Below are 23,106 nucleotides of genomic sequence, written 5' to 3' on the forward strand. Positions count from 1 at the left end.
AGTCTCAGTTAAGGTGTCTACATCATAGATGTAACTCACACCACTCATGCATCTACCATTTACCACAATGAGGCCCCAAGTGGTCTGACAATTGATTCACATCATAATGTAAAGACTAAGTACTGTTTTATAGCTTTATACATCCCAGTATGCAAAACAAACAGCTGAGCTCTCATATGCATCAAGAAGAGCCTGGTTTCTTATTCCTAAAGATACCCAAGCTCCTCGAGTGGTTTCATTTTCACTACCTACCTAATCAGTCACACAAATGCACATTTACCTGAACAGCCTACTGCAAAAGGAAGAGTCATGGCAATGTTAAGGACATGTCAGCATTTCAGATAGATGCACACTGGGCAGAATCATGATCATCGTTTTATTTGAAGACATCCACACCAATGGCTCTCCGAGACCTCTCTAGCTGGGTTTTGCACTGGAACAATGTTTTGCTATGTTGTCAGCTAGCAGTCAGCTTTGCAACATTAATTCTGAGTTTTTTGGGTTTTCAGCCCTTGAGGTTCCAGGTATTAAGGATGTTGAAACTTAAACAACTTGAAAAAGAGCAAAGCTCTTGTGTCCTAAATGATAATGGAAGAGTCTTCATAACTAGAGAAATGGATATAGCTACAGATAAGGGTAAATTTTCATGTAATTATGAACACATTGCATTAAATATATGTGTATATATTATGCATAAATATATATAAAATAACAAATACTTGATAGGAAGAAGGAAAAGCACAAAAAGTCTTGCATTAGTTAGTACTACTGATGAAGAGCATATATGAACAAGTTTACATGAAAACATGCCTACATCTACTTCTCCAGAGCATGTAGAAAGTTTGGTGCCACTATCCTTTATTTCAAACAGAGGAATAACCTGTTATGGATTTATTAGGAATTTTAAAAACATTTCTCCTTTCTAGTGTTGAGTAGAGTACTAGCACTTCGAAATATGTTTTGAAGGTATGATTTTTATTAGTAGTGTAGATGGTTCACCATCTGCTGTTCAAGGAGCAAGAAAATAAAAGTAATTTTGCAAAATGTCTGTACTAAAAATGAACCATAACAAAATCTGTCCATAACCATTGATGATCTCCTGCTTTTTTCTTTTAAAAGGATACCTCAAGTCAGTGTCATTTGTTCATGTGTCTAAGAAGCAAAGCCACAGCAGAGGAAAACATTATTACAGGTTTATTATGTCTCAAAATATAGAAATATATTCCAACAGCATATTTTAAAGAATAATAAAACAATAATCTTCAGCTTCTTAGTCTCAAAATGGTACACCATTATTTAAAAATATATTACTTAATGTACCCAAAATTTATTGTCCATCAAATTCCATTTAGAATAAATTGAGTTCAAAAAAGCATGTCCACCTACCCAATTTATACAAAAAACCACTAATTTTTTGAAGACAACAGAGGAGTTTAAATTTTCTAAAATGCTAATTTAGATGCAGACCTTTTTTCCTATACATTGTTGTACATGAACTGCAACTAAATCTAGATATGTAGGTAATGTCAATATAAAATACAGACAGGAGTGTAAAATAGAACTGTTCTGTTAATGGGAAAGAGTTCCCAAGGCTGAAATCAGAACTGCTATTTTTTTTAAATTGTGTGTATGCGTAGAAATGATTTATGTATTACTCAAATAGCAAGGTAAAATAAATTAGTTTCTGCAAAAATAACAGCTGCCTATTCACATGCATACACATAGTCACACATATGCTGATTTTATCAGTCTGTAATCATCTGAGTTTTCTGAGATATGTTTTAAATAACCAGAGAAGTCAGTGTTTACATGATTAGACTGTCTAAGAAAAAACTTATAAATCCTATCCATTTTTTAGCAACTCTTTGAGAATGGTTTAAAGGAAGCATTTTTAATTAAGGCGGTTCATGATAAAGGCATATGTGATAATTAGCTATGTAATAGAGAGAAAAACATTTCTATTTTCCTGTTTTCATAACAATAAAACAAAGGGGTGCCCAAAGACATTAAGTGTAATTAATTCAAAATAAACCTGTGTGTAGTGGTGATGGGAAGGGTAATTTGTAATTGGTTGTATAATTCACAGCCAAAGGATTTAACTTGACGCCAAAATTCAGTGGGAATAAAAAGTTATGTATATGGATTTAAGAACTATTAAAGTTGCAAATGCTAAATCAAAGGAAAAGTATCCCATATTAAGTCTCGTTATTTAAATCAATCTCCACCTGATAGAAAAGCAGATGGGACTGCAAGCAGGCTGCAAGTTACCCAACATCTTCTTATGAAAGGTGGTTTTTTATCTTTTCCTGAAAACAGCCACCATCAAGGATAAGATTTTTGATTAAACAAGTGACAACTGCTGCACCCCTTGTGCTTTCCCTTGCACACTCTTAAAACATATCCAGAAGCGGGAGCTAAATAAAGCAAAGTCCTTCCATACCCTGTATTCTGTACACTTTGTGTATATAGTAACTTGTGTGTGTAATGGGAAGGCTTGTGTGGTTTTTTGTTTGCTTTTGGCTTGTTTTATGCTATTATAAAAATACCTGCCACAGCAGTGTCATAGATAATGGACTGATATGATTTGAGGTAAGAATGTTGTAGTTCAGCTTTTAGTGTTAACTTGGAAAGTCATAGATAGAGGCAAGAGTCTGTCTACACAGAATTTCTGAAGCCTGGAGCCTTTTCCAAACTCTGCAGCTCACATGCCAAAAAGTAACATACTTCTCCAGTTACACTCATCTTGTTAAAGAAAATAGTTATAACAATTATGTGCAATTTTTTCACTTCTATTTTTTATCTGCTATTTATTTACTTAAGCACTGTTCAACATTTCACTTTTTCTAATGAAGCAGAAGTTCTAAAAGAAAAAACATGTTTAGCTGAGCAGTTTTGTTTAGTTTTTTGCTTCCTGTGCCTTTTTCTAAATAAATACCTAGCCACAGTTTTCATTGGCATAATATGACCAAATGCATTTTAGTTCCTCTAACAATACAAAGCAGTTACAGAACTTCTGGAGTTTCTAGTTTAAAAAATTTCCATACAAAAAGGCTTTATTTTACAATATTGAAATGGGAAAAAGCAAATTTCAGTATGGTCAATTGAAACATTAATTTGTGAACTTCTGCTGCATAGTGTGGTGACCCATTAAATAAATGGTTCTGAAATTTTGCTCATACAAAAGAAACTATATACTTTTAAATAAATAGAAGCTACTATATACATTATACTGTACAATTAAATGAGAGACAACATGAAATGGAATAAATTTAGGCCTGCCTTTTCATCAGCAATGCTCATATCTTGACTTTATTACAATTTTGAATAAAACCCTCTGCTTTAGATTATTTTTTTAATTTTAGTGGCAACCACATGAACGCACCACCATATTCCTGTATTTTTTTAAAATAACATTGGAACTGTCATCAAAGTAGAGCACGGAGATTGCGTTCAATTTTGTTGGTGCACAGCATGGCTTTGGTACATGATCGGGGAACATCAAGTGAACCTGAAAGACAGATAAATACATAGCTCATATATCAAACAGAGAGGTGCAAGGACAATGTCAGTGCAAAACATGTCTTTGCAATTCAGCAAGGACTGTGGTCACAAATTTTCCTCGGTTAGCAACTTTGAAGTACAGCTTACCTCCAGCACATTTTTCTGATTTCAATTGTACAGGGTTATACAATAAAAGCAGATGGAGAGATAAATGAGAAGCGGCCAAGACAGAAAGTTGGTTTTCAGATGAAATTTAGAGAATTGGAGTTAGGCAGCTGCTCAGGAAAACATTTAAGCATGTTGTCCATTCCATCTTTGCTGAGGGCAAGGCATAACATGAAGCAAAGGCTCAAGCCCCAGGTCTCATCAGGACCCCAGCATGTGCTAAAATACTTTCCTGTGTTGGGGGCTCAGTGTGGAGGAAAATCTATTGCAGACAGAAAAGTTTGTGGAGGCAAAGCCTCATAATGAGACTGTTTTCAGCCTATGAAATGGTAAGATGTGGAGTCTCAGACAGTATGAGTGCACTTTAAGGTCTTATCTATGGATCCAATTCTACTTCCACTGAAATAAAAATCAGTTCATAAGGTGGGTGCCAGCTGGACAGAATATTTGGGGCAGGGGCTGAGGCAGAGAAGTCTTTATGTTCACCAGGCTGAAAGATTAAAGCAAAAGAAAAGAGTTTTGAAAAGTGTCCCAGAACAAACAAGATCTAGTGGAAATAAAATGGGGGAAATACAAGTTCTTTGTACTTGAAAGAAGGTTGGATGTAATATTCTACACATGTGAAGACTTGGAATCTGGGGAGCCAGAGAAGAGGGAGTTGTAATAGAGTTGCAACAGAATATTAAGGCATGGATGAAGACTTCGGCAGTAATAGATTTTGTTTGTATGTTAAGTCTTTTTAAATCTGTTAGAGCCATCTGTCTTGCAGTGATAGAAACCCAGAGCCTTTGCCAGACAACAGAGAACAGTCGATCAGGAAACAATTTTTACATAACAGTTACCATGAGAAGGTCTTTTGAAATGAGCAATAATAAATCCTGAAGTAGCTGTTTTGTAATAGTTTAGACACACATTTAAAAACTATTTAACAAATGAATAGCAAAGCACTGGAGAAAAAAATGATTGTGCCTGACCTGGGCAGATGTTTGTCCAGCCATAAATCATTGTTCCACCAGCCCCTGCCACCCCTGATGGAAGAACTGTGGCCCCACAATACTCCCTCAGAAGTGATGTTCACAGCCTTTTCAAATGTTTACCCCAAATTCAGTGCAAACCAACCTGATGATCCACTGCTTTGCATGACCAGGAAGACAATGCTACCCCTGTGCCTGCTCTGAGGGTGATGCAGGAGATGAGAAGTTTATAGAGCTTATTAAATGCACCCTGTCTTTTATTTATATGCATCTGTATTGTCCATTTGCCTGAGTTCAATTGCAGGCAAACAAGAGGGAGAGAGTGAGGTACTGGCCCATATTTCTCCTATTCTTGTTAGAAAAGAAAATAAAAAAGAATCAGTTAAGTTTGGAGGGGTACCAAGGAACAATCATTTCCCAACCCAAAGAGCAGGCTTTTTCAGAATGGTGTAATCATTATGGCCAGGAGGTGACTGCATTTGGATTAGGGTGGAGCATATGAATAATTGCTTCCCAAGCCATCCCCATATGCACACCTTGTGTAAATCTGAATTTAATATAATTTAAACCAGAAAGCATTAAACTACTGTTATCTCATCTAATTTATGTACAGCTAAAACTTAATTGGCCTCATGATTTTTTGGCTGCACCGAATGCATATTTAGTACATGCAAAGGGAGACACGCAATTCCAAACTGGCCATAAAAAGAGCAAAAATTAAGTATCCAATTTAAAAAATAGGACAAACTACACACATTTCCTAACAATGGGAAAATAACCATTTTGGACAGGAAAAACACACCAGAGAAAGTAGCACTGAGCCAACTCTTATTTAACAGTCCATAATTGCAGGAGGGAACTCTAACCTGGGGATCTCAGTGATATTGGCAACTTTTCTGGACAATGCTTGTGTAATACTAAACTATTGCTTTGCTGACCTACTTCTTTTCTGCTCAGGACTGCAGATATGCTGTTCTTCATTGTCTTCTAAGAACATTGCTTCCTTGCCAACTGGCATTTTCTGTTCCCTTTCACCTGAACTCCTTAACACACTTCTAGTTTTTTTCAGCCTCTGACATGTTCCCTTCTTTTTGTAAATCTTGCTGACTGGAATTCTAGTATAGAGGAATAATGTTGCATTGGTGACTGGACTTGGAGAAGGTGAGTAAATGAAAAATTGAATGGAATGGAAAAGTTCTCAGTATATGTTGAGTTTTTGAAAATGTCCCTCTCATGTAGAAATACTTGGCAATTTTCACAAACAGTACTTGTTTTCAATCAGAAAGACAGAAAAAAATCAAATTCTATTTTTGTTTTTTTGCTTGCTTGGTTTTGGTTTTTTTTTTTTTTTTTTTTTTTGTGTGGGGTTTAAATTTGAGGGGGGTGTTTGGGCCAGTATCCCAGGTAGTAACTCCACTCATTTCTCAAGGGGGAAAGGTTTTTCAGGCCCAGATTTTGATGTGAAAATAAAAGAAAAAGATCATTATCTTCAGACAGTCATCAATATAATCTGAGAGTCAGGATACCTTACCATTATTAGTTTAAATCAAATGGAACCTTAAATCCATGTTTCTCTAATCTCAGTTGTGTGCCTTGAACGTTCCAGAAACTAACTGGGGATGACAACCCTTTCCTGTTCTCATTTTGTGCTGTGACTCCCTCCTTTGTATTATCTCTCATTCCTCCCCTTCTTAATCATTCTGCTAATACCACTGCTATTCGGAGACAGTTCTTCAGCTGGCACAGGTGAAAAATCAGTTTTTGACCAGACTGACCAGACTTTGGCCTTACAGCATTACATTTAGTTATACTCTAAAGGTCATGATTTCTGTCGATGAACACTGCTGGGGTAGAGGAGGCTTAGCCAGCTGCCTCAACTAAGATCATCTTTTTGGCTGCTCCAGCTGAGGCACAGGACTAACATAAGAATTAGCAGAGGCAGAAAGCTGGCTGCAAATCCTCTTTTACATGTACCAGGCAGAGCAACAGATCCAAATACACTTATTTTTAAATTGCATTTGTAAGCCAGGCATGACTGAACACAATTTCTTACATGCAAATGCATCTGTTTGCAAAGCTTCACATTAAATTACAGTGTGAGAATCTCTGCCAACAGTTGACAACAGAGGTCCACAGAGTGGCCAAGTGTCATCATTTCTGGAAGGTATAACATGTAGATGTTAACACTGAGCTTCAATAAGCTGCAAAAACTCTTGGAAGTCAAACCAGGGGGCCCCTTTGGTTCCTGTCTACACAATTCTCCAGTAATATAACACAGTATTCTCATGTGCTATTGCATTTGAAATGGAGGTGAAACCTACCACACGGGCCACTCAGAGCAGGTCATCCTCTCTCCAAAAAAATCACTAAAGCAGGTTTTGAAATGAGTTATGATTTACCAAGAAATAATCAAAATTCAGAAGGGATAAGCGGAAGAATCAGACTCTGATCAAGGACACAAGCTACAGCATAGGCAACTATAACACAGAGGCATACCAGAGTCTGAACAATGGCATGGTTTGTTGCGTTCATGTGGGCATTGAGGGGAAAAGAGCACTCTCCATCACAGTAAAATGCAGCGTAACCCTCCGGTGCAATAATCCAATCCTAAAACAAAAACAAATAAATCCACTCATTATATTTTCTCGCTCAGGGAATTTATAACTATATCAAACTAAGACTTGCTCAGTGACAAAATGAACTTCAGAAGGTGTCATGTGAAAGGAATGTTTGTTTTTTTTTAAAAGCACTTGCTTTGTCCATGCAAAATTGAGGTAAAAATTAATGAAACCTAAAAATCTGTACTGAATACCAACTAATGAGGCTATAAGGGAGATTAAAGCTTGAAATATATTTGCAGAATACTTTTCCTTCCAGACTAAAAGTTTTGAGCATGTCTTGATGCAACAAAAGTAATTAAAATGCGTTCTCTTCCTTCAGCATAGTCAATACTGTTAACTGTATTACTGTGTGAGACTGAGTGATGCTAGTGATTACCTGTTGGCATGTCAATGAATCATACATTTTCAGTATTTCAAGCAACACAGCATGGGCAAAAGACCACAGGAGGGAAAATATTTTAAAATGTTAATAAAAGCTGTGTGTTTAGTTTGCTGAATTCCTCCTCTGCCAGGTAATGGAGGTGCTGCAGGAAGGGCAGAGAGGATCAAGTAGCTACTTCTTGGGATTTGTATCTTTATTTTTTGTATCTTATTTCACTCTGTGTGTCACTGATCAAATATTGTACAGTGTAGCTCTAGCTTTCCAGCTGAAACTTTTAATTCTTACAGTAGCCTTTGTGTTAAAAAATTTCTTTTTTCTTTGACTACTATGGCCACTATGGCCATTGATCTGAGAGCCTAGCACATCTTGGAGCATACCAGAATCTACTGTTAAATAAAAAAAAAAAACAAAAAACAAAAAAACAACAGCAAACCCCCCCCCCAACAAAAAAAAAAAAAAAAAACCAAAAAAACCTGTTGATATCGGAAAAAAAACCCTGTAATCAAGAGACAATGGCTCACTTGTTCAGTAGCCTGAGTTCAATACCACAAGCCTGCTCTGTGGCCCTGGACAGGGTAATTATGCTTTGCAGACTTGGGAAAACAGCCTCTGTCTACTTCTTCAGGCTGCTGTGGGGATAAATATACTACAAAATATCAGATAGGATAATGAGGCCATATAAGAATCCAAGCTAGATACATAAAGGATGAGCTGTCACTAAAGAGATAGCATACTTTTTCTCCTCTTAGATTTGTTCTGCTCCTGGAGAGTTGTTTTAAAATAATTCAGCAAAATGTGAAACACACAGGCAACCATCCCTGGGTTCTTACCTATATATGCAATAGTTAGAGGTTACTGAAGGCCTTCTTGTTCTTTATAGAGAGTTCCTTGCTTTCTGGAAAAAGCCCTAGATTGATCTCTATTTTCTTTTCCCATCATGCCCTGCCTCTGACTTGATGACATTTTACTGTAAGTATATATATTTTTTTTGTTGTTGTTGTTGTTGTATTTACTGTGCGGCAGGGTGAGTTTTCCTCAGAAATTATATAAAATTAGCTATGGTATCATAAAGATCACTGAGCAATGATCCAAGATTTATTTCCCTAAGGACCCTACCCCAGTGAAATCTCTATGACCTGAAGCAGACAGCACTGAACAAGGGGGATTTAAATCTGAACTAGTGAAAATTTAAAACATTTCACTACTTGATGTGGGGATTTTGGTTTCATTTAGTGCAGATTCACTCAACTCTTGAGAAGCAGTTTAAATGTATCTTTATGTGAATGAATCCAAATTGTAAAGCCACTAATGTATGCAATATCTTTGAGAGAGAGCTAAAAAAGATAAAGTTATAGTGATAGCAATACTGATAAGGATTTGTTACAAAATGTTTTTAAAGAATCTGTCTCTCATCACTGTAATACCAATTTCCATAAAGAAAACAGTGTAAATAATGGGGGACTTTAAAATAGATTGTCCCAGTTTGAACTGTTAGGAAAGAGCATTTATAACTTACCTGCCATCCTAAGTCACGGAAACTCACATAAAGTTCATGTTTCTTACATGCTTGCTTTTGCTCGCTTGTGTTATAATCTACAGAAAGTAAACAACATTAATAAATCACTTGGAAGCATTACTAGAACTGACAAGCTTTAGCTATTTTTGAGATCCTTACCAAGCAGTACAAAGGAAAGTAAAACCATACTGTCATTTATATTCCTAGGGTTAGTTGTAAAGGCAATGTAAACCTGGAAATACAGAATCAGCACAGTCAGACTGATACAATTTCTGTACACTGGCAAAATAATGCATACAGTATTAGGGGAAACGGGTTTACAAGATGTCTATTTGCTGGCTAGCTGGGTAACACTTCTGATAATATCCACACAGGTAATCAAAGACCACAAGTGAGAGTCTGATCCAAAATATCAGGGAAATCATCTGTAGGTTGGCCTGGTTCTAATTGCCAGCTAAAGAAAGTAGCCCAGTTCAAAAGATGAATTACCAACAATAAAATTGTCCGGAAACAGGGGATTTCCAAAAGTCTCTTAGTTAAACACATAGTGGCACATATTGTACTTAATTTTTACCATATATTCTGGAAATATTCACCACTTGATGATCTTTAATTGCTAGTACTAATGTAAACAAGTAGTCTAACAGGTGCTTTTTAAAGGACTGCAAGCTCTCTGTCAGAAATGTGTCAGAATAGAAGGACACCCAGAACCTTCCATACATGATTCTCCACGACAACCTTGCTCCTGGAGAAATTCTAGTACTTGTTCCTTACTGCTCCTAAGTAACAGGAAAGGAAGGGAACAGGGTCATGCCTTCATCACGTTAGCCCCCAAAGTTGGTTTATACAGCTATTCATGTGATACCATAAGTGAGGCATGTGACAGAGCAGGGAGTACAGACTGTCTTCTCTGTTTCCAATTCAAGAATGCTTAAGATAACTTTTTTGAACCAAAATAAACATTCTGGGGGAAAAAAAAAGTTCACCAAAAAAATTCACAACAACAAGAAAAAGCAAACAAACAAAACTCCACAAATCCTAACAAGGAAGACATGGAAAAGTAAAACAAATTTTTCAGTTTCAGAAAAAGAATTTTTTGATTTTTTTTTTTTACATTATAAGACTTGAGACTGAAATGGGAAGTTCTCTGAAAAATTTCAGGATAATTAAGATTCAGAGAGAAACTCTGTTTTCATATAAAATGAAAGGAACTTCCACAGTCTCTGAACTAATCTGCATAGTTCTTCACCATCCTTGCAGAAAACTCTTCCAAATATATGGCCTAGAGGAGTTTTTCTGCACATTTGTCAAGTGCTTCTTGTCAGCCGTCCTCACCTCTGCCACCATTGCTTCTCTGGGTTCTCTTCAGCTTCTCTGTGTCTTGCCAAAAATGTGATGGCCACAACCAAATACAGTATAAAATAAGGTAAAATAGTTATTCCAGGCTTGTTTTCTAGTAGTATTACCCAGAATAGGAGTTTTGCAGTAATACCACACTGTCAATCAGCTTCCAAATTTTTTTTCAATATATTCCTGCTCATCAGCCTTAGGAGTCTGTTGTAGTTATACAAATCAATGAATAAAGAACAGATTGGGGATGAGGATGTTGATGAGAACTGCAGCATGATGGGGCTGCTGCAGCCATGGTAAAGTAAAGGTTCTGAGGGATGCCATCAACAACAGCATTGCAACCTGTTGCAAGTCAAGCAAATATGGCACAAATCCACTGTGGATGTCTAGGAAAATCTTGACTGAATTCAAATTCAAATAGGACGCAAAAGTAATGTGCAATTGGGATGAACTATACAGAAATAATATAAACATATTGCCTGGGAAAACATAAAAATACAGCTTTGTTGTTCAGTAGAGCAAAGGACCTAGAGACAAGGACTCAGAACAGGTTAATGTAGTCAGTGACTTCTTTGCCTTGCTTTTTACTGGCAAGATAAACCCTCAGGAGTCCCAAGTCCCTGACCCTAGTGGCCGAAACTCTACCCACAGTAAAAGAGATAGAGTTAGGAATCAGTTCAGCAGCTTGAAGATACATGAATCCATGTGAGCAGAAGGAATTAATTTCAGGATGGGGAATGAGCTGACCAACACTGCAAAGTCACTTCCTGCCCTTTTTGAGCATTCATACCCCAAAAGACATTTCCGATGATTCAAAATGGAAAATGCCACACCCATCTTCAGGAACACCAATCAGCTTGACCTCAGTTTCTGAGAAGTCTTTGGAACAAATTCTCATGGAAACTGTCCAGGAACACAAACAAAGAAGGTGCTTTGGGAAGAGTAAGCATGAATTTACTAATTCAAACTGTGCCTAATCAACCTGTTTTCTGTGATGGTCTGACTAGTTCTGTGGGCTTTAGAAGAGCTCTGGGTGTTGATCCCTTTGCTTTTAGGAAGGTTTCGGATATGGTCTCCCATAGTATTCCTTGAGTCAAATTGGTCAAACCAATCGATAACTTTGATAGGTAAGAATATAATGGATGGAAAGTTATCTAGGCTGCTGGGTCCAAACAGTTGGGATCAGTGGTACGGAGTCCACCTGGCAGCTGGCTACGAGGGAGGTCGCTAAAGGATCGGTACTGGTATTAGCACCCTTTTTAGTAGCTTGGACAATAGAACAGAATGTGTTTTCTGGAATTTCACAGAGGATATGAGATCTGGGAGGAGTGCTCCATCATCCTAATTACCAATAAAAGTTTGGACTGAACCAGATCCAGAAGAGACTCGACAAGACATCATTCAAAATACACAGACAGTTTTTTCTATCACTGGCAACATGCTCTTAGAACAGGCTTTTTTCTTTATTTTTTAAACAGGCTGTGTACCTGCTTTCTATTGAATACACATGGGCCCACTATGACTCTCAAAACTGTGTCAAAAGCTGTCCACAAGTCACAAATATGTCCATTTGCAATACTAAATAAGCATCAGGGATGTTAAGCTAGGCTTTCTAAGTTATGATACCTCAAATCCTCATAGTTTTTAAAGATAAACACTGTGTTCTTTCCTACGATATTTTCCTAGCCCTTCAATGACAGTCATTAAATGATCTCCACATACAGCTGGTTATGTGCTGCAAATACTCTCAGTTGTCCCAGGGCATGCAGGGTCAAAATATACACCCACATCCCATGGGATATCTATGTCCTTCTGGAGTAGCAACTGGAAGCAAGACAGGATTCCCTAAGACTTCACAATTTTTCAAAAATCCATATGCCTTTAATACAACCAAAATCCCTGAGTCATACCTTGTGCTGAGTTGTATGTAATATTCTAATGTGTTTTGCATGCACTCCAGAAATACAGTGAAGGTAGTTGAAAGTAAAGGAACTTTAAAAAAAAATGGAGCTATGTTCACTGGTTACTCTTCACACAGACCTATATATTCATTTTCACTAACATCAGTGCTCATAGGAGGTGAATATCAAGCTTTTCTGTCTCAGCTATTTGAGGGAATTTAAAACTCATACATATAGAATACAAGTCACTTTGCAAAAAACTGTGACTGAAAGATGTGGAAAACATGCACATGAGAAAGTCAGGAAAGCAACAATATGGTTTTTAATAGCACCCAAGCAGGCAAACAAATGAAATCTGAAGATTGTGGTTTTGCCAGCTTTCTCGGCAGTGACATTTTCATATTCAAGAACATGTACAGAAGTTTTAGGGCCAGGATGTAGCAGAAGTTTCTACACTTAAAGGTGAAAATGTGAATAATACATATGTAAGTCACTGCACAGATGTCATCATTGTTGTGATAGTCTGAGTCATTTGAATATAGGTTCAATTGATATGTGGTCACACCAGAATACCTGATAAAATGGCCAGCATGTACAGACTGTAAGCCATCTAACCCATTCACCTACAAAGAAAGTGAGACTCAGGAAAGTCTGAATTCCTTCCCTAAATTCTACCTTTCATGTTGGACAAATGTTGTGTGTAATATAACGTTTTATGTAAGTATCAAATGTGACATTTATAATAAGATCTGGTGCTAAGGATTCAATTTCACACACTGTAGCTTCAAAGCCCATATGCGTATTCTGTCAAGAATCAAAACCATAGGCTATTGTGATTGAGAAAACATTGCTCTTCAGTGGAATCTAAACCCCTACATAGCAGAAAAAGCTGTGCAAGGAGGTCAATAAAATATATGTATAAGAAATTTCATGAGTTTTTTTTTTCAGGGGAAATAATGACATGAAAACATGCTTATACATACTATTACAAAATACTATATTTTGAATCAGTTTGTGTAACACCAATCAATAGCATGCACAAAATGTAGCCTTAAGTATTGTTTTCTGGTTTTATCTCTCTGAACAAAATTATGTAGCTTTGTTTTTTAGTTTCCTGGTGTAAGTCACTATTCAGTATTTAAATGTGGCTATTCTCTAATGTCCAGTTAAACTATAACTCTTTATAGACAATGTTAAAGAAATTAAAATTTAACCAGCTTTTTTTTTAGGGGAGAGTTATGTGACATACTTTGTAAACAACCTGCCTGGTTTTGGTTTGAGGATTTTAAATTTTTTCTTCTATCTACAGTTTGACAAAAATAAAACTAGGTAAATAAAAAAGTGTTTAATCCTCTGTGCACAGCAGGCAGGTAAAGCTTGAATGTTAAGCTTAATTCTGTCTGTCTTTACACTGCATTGACGTCATCTCCTCTTGAAGTTCTTAGCAACACAGGGATGATGACCCCAAGTCTGTCAACAATTTCCCAGGTGTTATAATAATCGATACATAAGATTTTATTCTCTTCATACTGAGATTGTGTATATGACAGAATCACAGAATATTAATTGGAAGTGACCTTAAAGATCATCTACTTCCAACTCCCCTATCAGGGGCAGGGAGTCCTCTCATTTTCCACTAGACCAGGTCTCTTCCCACATAAACCATCCTATGATTTTGTGAAACTCCATGAATAATTTAAAAAAATGTTTTCCCTTTGAAAGGGAAGATCTGGGTTGTCCAGTGGAGCGTTCCTTTTTGACATGCTGAGAACACAGTAAAGCTAATTGCTGAAATCCAAGAACTTAAAAAGTAAGGAGAAAAAGAAGAAGGCAAAATACAAAATGCAAGAGGCAAAAGAAAGATTAAAAAAGGCAAGAGCAAGGGTAAACAGGATAAAACAAAAAAGAAAGAAAAAAGAAAAATTGGGAGAAGTAAAAGAAAATGAAGAAGAAAACAGCAAGGAGGAAGTGAACACATGATTGTGATAAAGTTGAGACTGATGTAAGTAGAGAGAAATATTAGAAGTCTGTCATATATGAAAGACAACATACCTATCTGGGTCTGGCTACATTACATCTGGCTATATAAGTGAGCAATTTCACTGTCAGTGTCTGTCTTACTTGCTGTAGATAAAAGATCATGGAAGAAGCTTAGAAACAAAAGACCTACATGACACAATAATCTTCGCCGGTCACTGTCAAGTGTCTTGCATCAAGAAGTGAATGAGGATTGAATATAGTCTATTGCCTATATTCCATAAGATGATTGGCAAAATTCTTTGGTTTTTTCCCCAAAACTTTTATGTTTTAATTTGAAGATGTGAATTTTGCTTTTGAAGTTCTGCTCATTACTGAAGCTGTAGAGGGGTTGGAAAATTAGCCTTCTCCACAAACCCAAATGGATACAGTATATACCCCAGATCCTGGGGTTGGAAAAGAGAAGAAAAAGAGCATAGATTTTCTCAGATAGCAGGCTCTCCACATGGAGGGATTATATTCTGAAAAGATTCAGAGATCAGAGCAAAAAGAATGTCTTCTCTGTGTCTTTGTCGCACACTGGTGACGTGGATAGAATCTGTACATTACTTTTGTAGCCTTCAGCATGCTCATCCACAGCATTTCATGTGTATTGTTTCAGTAGTTATTAAAAGACTTCTGGATCATCCATAGTGGGAAAAGTCCAGTGAGCAATCATTGATTACACCCACACAAAAGAAGTTTATTTGTGACATGGGGATTGTTGAGACAAGCTGCAAGGCAGGAGCAGGGAATGTGGTTTGCTATACCTTCAAGCAGTTTTACCTCAGAGGATGTTGCTATGTGAAGTTGTGGTCACTTACCTACCTTCAGCTTTGCCATCTTTTCCAGCCTGCCTATATCTTAATGGCCTCCCTCTCTGGGCAATGGTCAAAGCTTCTGATTTTGATGCAAGTGCATGTGCAATTGCTTCTTAACCTGATCTAGTTTTAACAGTATGGTTTTCTTGAATTGCAATCTCTTTTGGAAGAGATCTGCCACGGATCAACATATGTAGTGATTTACTCTGTGTTTATGTAAACCTTAATGAGATTATGATAAAATTTGTTTCATAATGCGCATTTCACTAGAGATGTTCTGTTTTTTCTTGTTTTACAACCAGTCTGGAGCACAACTGAATGCAGAGACAAGGCTGAAAAGTATTTTGAGACTTAAAGACAGCTCTCCCTGAGGTAATTCTTATGTCAATTCAATGTGATAAGGTTGTGTTTCCCCAGGGTAAATCAGCAAGGAGCTTGTGTTCAGCTTTCCTGCTATAATCAACAAAACTTAAGAAATCTGTTCAATTCTCACTTTTTCATGCTCTAGATACATAGGATTCAGTCCAAAACTGTGATATTTATATTTAGGTATCTTGTGTGTACCATATATCTAGGTGATTATCCCTTCACCAAAAATAATGTGATTCTCAAAATTAGCAGACTTTCCAGGGAATATGAACAATTATTTAAATAATTTCTTTGATTTCTTTAGCAACTCAACAGTAATTTTTTATTCTTATGGTAAAATTATCCTTCTGCAAATGGTCTAGGAAAGGCTTTCTCATTGCATTAGAATAGTTTCTAGCCTGCCTCTGTCAAGGTTCTGAGACAGATAAAAGTAATGCATATTGCTTATAACACTTCTCAAATAGGTGTGCCCCACCCCAAGGCAAAATTCCTCCCACAAAATACTGACTTGCTTACTTGTAGTCATCCATGGGATTTAAGAATAGCACTTTATATTAAAGTTTTGATATGCTGTTATTAAATCTGTGATGCTTCTAGAAAGAAACACTTTCACATCCTTTTCCCAAAAAGTGGAAATGTTTGTTCAGGCATAAGAATATTTACAAAGTGACTTTGTGCCTTCAGCTGAAAGGATTGTTTCAGGAAAAACTGAAGCAAAATTTATTCCAGGCTCTAAAGCAATTAAGAACATTTTCACGTGCATTATTGTCAGTACTTTTCAGTTAAGGGACCAAATTCACTCTGGAGAGGGATATATTTTATATTTCTATCATTACTTGTCAGCTGCTCTGAACTCCTAAACAGTTGACAATTTTTCAGATTGGCTAAGCTTCCTCATTTCCAGTATTGAGACTTTTGGGTTACATCTTGCCTTCTTCAGCTGAGAGGCAGTTTTGCTGAAGCTTCCTAGACAAGTAGTAGGGGTGCAATAATTTTCTTTACCTCTATTTTTTACTTATGCATAGCAAAGATATCATCCAGTTGCATACTGTGATATCTTAGTTTCAAGCTTAATTTCAAGCTCAGACACAGCCTTTCTTAAACTGCTTGGTTATTTCACCCTCCTGGGGTCCATGATACATGTAATTGATCTGATTTACAGAAGGTAACAAAACAAAACAGGGCCAACATGACAAAAGAGGAATGCAAACACTGTTTCTGACAGTCCAGCCAGTGAGCTGCATCTTTTTGAGCTGTTGTGATTGTTTTGAGCTGTTGCGACTGCCTTGCATTTCAGCAGGTGCCCATACCTCCTACAAGAAGCCTAGTAAATCATAGCTCCATCTTACCCCCAACACTTGGCATCCTAGAGGACTCCTGTTGACTACTGGATTTGTTGCGATTCTGATTTTTCCTTTTATTGTTGGCTGCTCGGACAGAACGGAAAAGCACTTCACTTGCCTTGAAGAATGCAACCATGAATGGTTGCTTTGACTGAGGCCCATGTCTTCCAACCAGGCCAGCAGATTTAACATTGATACTTCGACCTAAAAGCAATGGAAATTGCAAGTTAAAAGGTGAACTTCTGTCCCTCCCAAAGCCATAGCAGAAGTTCAACTGTTGACTGAATCATAGCAAGGAATTTGCTGCAATCCTGAATTTATATGATTAGGAATCTATCCACATTTTGTTGAACAAAACTTAAAAAGACAAAAAAAATCTCAACAATTTGCAAAAGTTTCAACAGCTTTACAGATACAATTTTTATTGCATAAAATTGCAGTCTTTGTGTGCTATATACCTTATTCATTACAGAGACCTTTTAATTCAGTCTCATGCATGCATCTGTAGAACTGAAAAATAAATGAGCTCCATTAAATCTATTTCCTATAGAAAGAATAATGTAATGTGGTCTTCTAATTTTGCATTGTTTCAGAGAGACACGAAACTTTATATCCCCAAAGCAAACCAGTAGCAAATAGAAGTGTAGATAATATATATAATTCTGCTTTAAAAATAAATATTGTGCAGTGTTACTTAAACTGATGCTCATTCACCAATAAAGGTAGGAAGCCATTCAGTTGTTCAAAAGACGAGAGTTTGAAATATGCGTATTATTGACTCTGGTTCTGTTCCCAGGGGATGTGCATATTTCTTTAAAATATTTGTTCAGTCAGGACTGTGTGGTAACCTCACTATATTATGTGGTCTAAACCTCACTGAAAGAAAGGAAAGCAAAACAAGTCACTGAAACTGCATCAGTGACATTTTAGCAAATAAACCCTCACTCTTAACAGAATTTATTTTGGCAGCATAAACACTTTTGTGCGTACGTGTATTATGCAGAGCCCTTCAACCGTCAGAAAATGAGACAGTGTCATGTGAAGCTGTGCAGCTGTGCAGGGTGGGGACACAGAGGTCCTTTAAACGGGAGGGTATGGGCGCTGGCACCGCGCGCCGGGCGGCACCAGGACGCCTCAGGATTCTTCTAAACCCGCTGGAAAATTTGTTACGTGGACAACGAAGGAGCATCTGCCTCACAAATGTGTAATGCTGTTAACTCAATCACCCTGAAAAAGAGCTTGAAAACAAGTATAGGAGTAAACATTATAGAAATAAGCATATAGGCTTCCTTTTCAAACACAAACTCACAGTGGCTGCATGCCAGAGTCTATATTTCTTAAAAAAACTCTATCACTGGCGTAAATGAAAGAGGCAGTTTGATTTGTGGTTAAAGTAGTTTCCATTCTACTTCCACTGTAACAAATGTATTAATTCAGCTCAGACTTCCTCCTTCTGGCAGCCCTTTTGCAGTAAAAAGAGAAATTAGAAGTTCCAGCCAAATACCATACCTTGAACTGACCCACTTCAATACATAAACACTTTTACAACATGTTTATTCAGGTGTAGCACTTTAAATTGGTTTAAGATGTTTCCAGTGACAGAGAGACCAGCAAAGGCAAGAGAAGAACTGAGAAAGTTAGCAGTTATGGAGCAGAGTAATTGGCAACATATTCTGAACAATTTTGATAATTACTTTTTTGACTGCAATGGAAAAATATATTTGTTGAAGCTTCTGATTTCATTTTAAATGCTTTTTTAGTCTTGTGTTTCTTTAATTCTTCTTTTCATGTGTTTGAGTTACTATTAAATAATTCAGTAACATTAATTCCTATATGTTCCAATCTTCAGTTGCAAGTCAGATATGAAAAACTGTACACGCTATTCTCTATTCATAACAACATGGACAAGCTAGCTTCTCACCACAAAGTTCCACATTTCCCTTCATTTCTAGAGGGAATATTTTTACTATTTTTCTTTACTTTTCATTCCAGTGAGTTTCAGAATTTTAATTTTATCTGTAAAATATTAATGCTTTACTGGTGGACATATTGAGAATACTATTAGATTTATATATTGAGAACTGTAAAGGTGTGTGAAGCTTTTCTGAATTTAAATTTAGGTTCCCTGAATTTACAATGGTGGATATTGTGTGCGAAGCAAAATATCCTTCAAACCAATGTGAACTCCCTTTAAAATAACTTTTAATATTATTAAGTTCCCTCTGGGTTTCCTTTAGACTTCAGCAATGAGATGGCTATTAAGATTCCACAAGTTAAGGCTTACTTGGTTATCCAGGGTATAGAGATATACTGTAAAAAATTAATCCTGTAACCCACAGCCTTTTTACACAGAGAAACAGCTTATGTGACTATATTCCTTTATGTGCTTGATCTTCTAAGCAGCCAGCGTGAGATTTTAGGATTCATTTGTTCAATTCATGAATGGTATATTCACTGGATCTGCTTCTTGTGCAGACGAAAACTTTTATTGACTTCTGTGGGTACATCGTAAAACTTTTCTCTCTCAGTTTATCATGTACCTTAGCTTAACTGCAACTTTCAGAAGATGAAGCAATCAAAATATACACTGCCCTTGAGACGCTATATTTCTTCTGAGGAGGATCTCTGAACTGTTTGGTTTAGAAATTCAAATTGCATATGTTGTCTCCATTTTAGGTTGTTTTTTTCCAAAAGAAAGTTTGCATTTACAGGACTTCTATTATAGTTTATTAAAAAAAAAAAAAGAGGAAAAAAAAAAGAAAAAAAGAAAAACATTGTGTTTATGGGGGATATTTGCCTTCAGTCTGAAAAGCATTGCCCCTTCTTGAACAGGAGGTATTTCAAAGCATTCTGCCTCTGAAAAGCATCAAGCTTTCTGCCACAGCAGTAGCTCCATTGTGTGTGCCATGGTCTTGTTAGGTAGTCCTTATTTTTGTTTGTAGTGTCAATTTCAGAATGCATTAAAAAAATTTTGCTCTATCCTGAATTTCCCCTTGTACCATTCATTTTTGTAAGTGGTTTTAATCTATCATTTCTTGTAAACATTTAGAAAACTCTTGGCTTCAATGACAACTGAAAAACCAGGTCTCTTGGGCATGCAGTTGTTCCATACTGTGGCATTAAAGCAGTACTTTCTAAAGTCAGCTGAATGACTCAGGCTGACCTGCTTAACTACACCCGGAGCTTCAGCCAGATGAAACTCGTAAAACCAAAACAGCTTGTCTTTCTGCTTCTCTTGACCATCTCTGAACAATGTTGTCAAGCATTCTGAAAAATGGGCTCCATTCTGTCTTTCCATCAAATCTTTAATTCTGAGGATTTCAAAGATTTTTTTCAGATTTCAGAAGAAAAGAAGAAAGTGCAGGTCCGCTAGTGCCTGCTCTAGTGAACTTAGACACTGCAATTGCCCCTACACCTAGGAAAAACCCCAAAAAACACAATAGGTGGATTTACTCTGTGCAGTGATAGTCCAGAGCCCTTGTATTCTTCACATTATGGCATGCACTTCTCAAAACTGCTCTGACGATTAATTATCTCCTCTACATACTGGAAAGTATATTTGGAGGCTAAGACTTATTTAAAGCATTATGTTTCAAATTTGCTGAACTCCTTAGTCCTTATTCATAGGATTCTGAGTCTTTGGCAAGATGTATTTGTTTGACTTGGCATTTAAACTTCTTTTTGGCTTTTATACTATTCGATAGTAAAGTGCCCTTAGCAGTTTGCTTAAAAGCTTGCATGGAAGTTTGGGTTTGAGTGACTGAACTGAATGAATATTATTTGCCTTTTCACATTCTCTCCCCTAATAATAAAGAAATTGTTGCTGCAAAAATAACTGTGAAGTTCAGCTTACAAAAAGGTCCTATCTCAACAATCCTGACAATTTTGTGTTTTTTGTTTTTACACCCACAAAATAGGAACTGCACTTGGGTTGATAACTGCAGAGCAATTTGCTGTGTCACTCTGTCTGCTTCAGTGCTGTCACACGCAGTCATATCATACAATTCTTTTTGTGAACTCATCGAGTTCCATCTTAAAAGCTCATTTCCCCTCCAGCTGCTCCAAATGGTAATGCAAGAGCCCTTCAAGATTTCAATAATAATCTGTCTTGCAGTCTTGACCTGGAGACACATCCTTGTTTTTCATAACATTCAGAAAGCTGACTTTTTCTGAGACTGCCAGTGTGGATGCCAATGACAGTAAGATCTGTGCCTTGGCTTTATCTCCTCAGACAGTATATATTTTAAGTAAAATATTGATCAGACACTTATTTTGCAAGAGCTTTCAGTCATTATGCATCCTAGCCAGATTTACACTGGCAACACAGCACAATGAGTAATTCCAAAATCCATTATTTTGTCCTGAGTCATTAGCCTGCACCAAACCACTCATTTTGTTATGAAAAACAAGAACTTATTTACTTTCAAAAGTGTTCAAGAATTCACAAAACACATTTTACAGATTAACCACTACTGCTAGGACACAGTAGTTATTTTGGTAATAATTTTACATATTTGTACTTAGAAATGAAAAATTTAGTGATTCTGCGAATTCATTTCAACGCAGTTTGCTGAAAAAAAAATTCCAATGCCACACCTATGGTTTCCTTCTTTTGGGAAGTGACATCTGAAATGAGGAAAGGCCTTTTGAAGAAATATTCTGCGCATCCAAGGTCCAATAACATTTAATATTTGAGCAAAAAACTGCCCATAGGCTCTAACTATGAAAGCCCACACAGTATTTTTCAAAATTAGAGAGAAATTTTCATGGTTTCTCATGCCCCAACAGCACTCTTGAGAGCAATGGGACTTGAAACAAAAGAATTGAAGTGGAGTTTGGCTACCTGAGCTTATTTTTTAAAAAGAAAAGAAAAAAGCTAGTAACACCAATGTGATGGTCCATATATAACACATCCTCAACACTCCAGCTCTAAAGTATTTTTACTCTCTGTAGTATTATCTACATAAACTGTTGCTCAAACTTTTCCTTTGGTGGACACATTTATCTATAACAACATAAAATATGCTTTTGACACGTGCTTTATGTGTTTTATTAACTCTTCTTCTCCATGGAGGCTTTAAGGAATTCTGACAAACGGGTGGTCTTGGATGCTCTGCTCTGCCTTTCCTAGGCTTCACAGATTTAGTCAAGACTAGATTCATCTTTTGTTTGCCAAATCTTACATTTAGTTGCTTTTACCCCGTTCATTTGAAGGAATTTTGGGTTTCTTTTTGTGTTAATTTTGGTATTCATAAAGTTCTTGAATAAAGCACTTGGGAACACATAAGGAACTCTGATATGCTGTATAATATGGCAGCACCATATATGCTTACACAAAAAATCAGATGTAATTATACACAAAAATGGTCTGTAAGTACTTGATTTATCCTTCCAAGTTAATGCACTTAAACTGTGAGTGGCTTGTGGGAGTCCTGGGGCTTTTCTGCACCATTTAAAAATGTGTTCAGGAAGACAATAAAACAAGGAGAGATTAGATTAATTGGTCATCCACCAAAGAATAAAATGGATAAAAGCTTTCTGTATGGAATGGAACACAAATGTCATTATCTCTAAACGAATGGTGTTGAGAAGCAGCTGTTTCCTTCATCTGTCTGGGGAGCCGGGTGTGGGGTGATTTGCACAGCTGTACAGCAAGGACCAGTATGCACCAGCGGTGTTAGGAGAAGGGGTGGGAGCCCGTTTCAGCCCCCTTCTTGGCCATTCTGCTTAAAGTGAGCGTGCCCTTACTAACAAAGGGTGTGGTCGCTTGCTACAAGCCAACACAATGCCGACCATGTTTGTGACCCAGGTGGAAACAGTGGTTTCACCCATCTCAGCAAATCAGGGTGCTGGAACTGGATCATCCGCTCTGCTCAGGGTGGCAGTGTGCTCTTGGTGGCAGTGTGCCAGCTCCACCACAGAATCAACAGAACCTCAAGGCAGCACTGCAGCACTGGGACCTTTACCATGGGGACAGCTGCCATGGGATCACCCTGTTTTGGAGACTGAGAGACTCATCCCTCCAGCTTGTTTCACACCGTAGTGTATTCCTGAGCATGTTTAATTTAAAACTAGCGCAATTTTGGCCAAAGTCAGCTCTGAACCAGAAATGAATGTAGCTGTACTTAGGCAGTGCTTGAGCCCAAG

The 23,106-nt window shown here is 37.0% G+C and overlaps 1 protein-coding gene across 1 annotated transcript in view; it reads right to left on the reverse strand.

The window, feature by feature from the left end:
* Positions 1-1,179: 1,179 nt before the first annotated feature.
* The window catches only part of BMP5 (bone morphogenetic protein 5), a 57,028-nt gene continuing 35,101 nt past the window's right edge, over positions 1,180-23,106 (reverse strand). Inside the window, exons 4-7 of the mRNA XM_068183680.1 lie at positions 16,966-17,163; positions 9,160-9,236; positions 7,137-7,247; positions 1,180-3,508 (exon numbers count right to left, since the gene is read on the reverse strand). Coding sequence (XP_068039781.1) covers positions 3,359-3,508; positions 7,137-7,247; positions 9,160-9,236; positions 16,966-17,163 — 536 coding nt within the window. The 3' untranslated portion in view covers positions 1,180-3,358. The remainder of the gene's footprint in view (positions 3,509-7,136; positions 7,248-9,159; positions 9,237-16,965; positions 17,164-23,106) is intronic.

This window comes from Anomalospiza imberbis, chromosome 3 (assembly GCF_031753505.1).
Source record: "Anomalospiza imberbis isolate Cuckoo-Finch-1a 21T00152 chromosome 3, ASM3175350v1, whole genome shotgun sequence".
Taxonomy (NCBI): Eukaryota; Metazoa; Chordata; class Aves; order Passeriformes; family Viduidae; genus Anomalospiza; species Anomalospiza imberbis.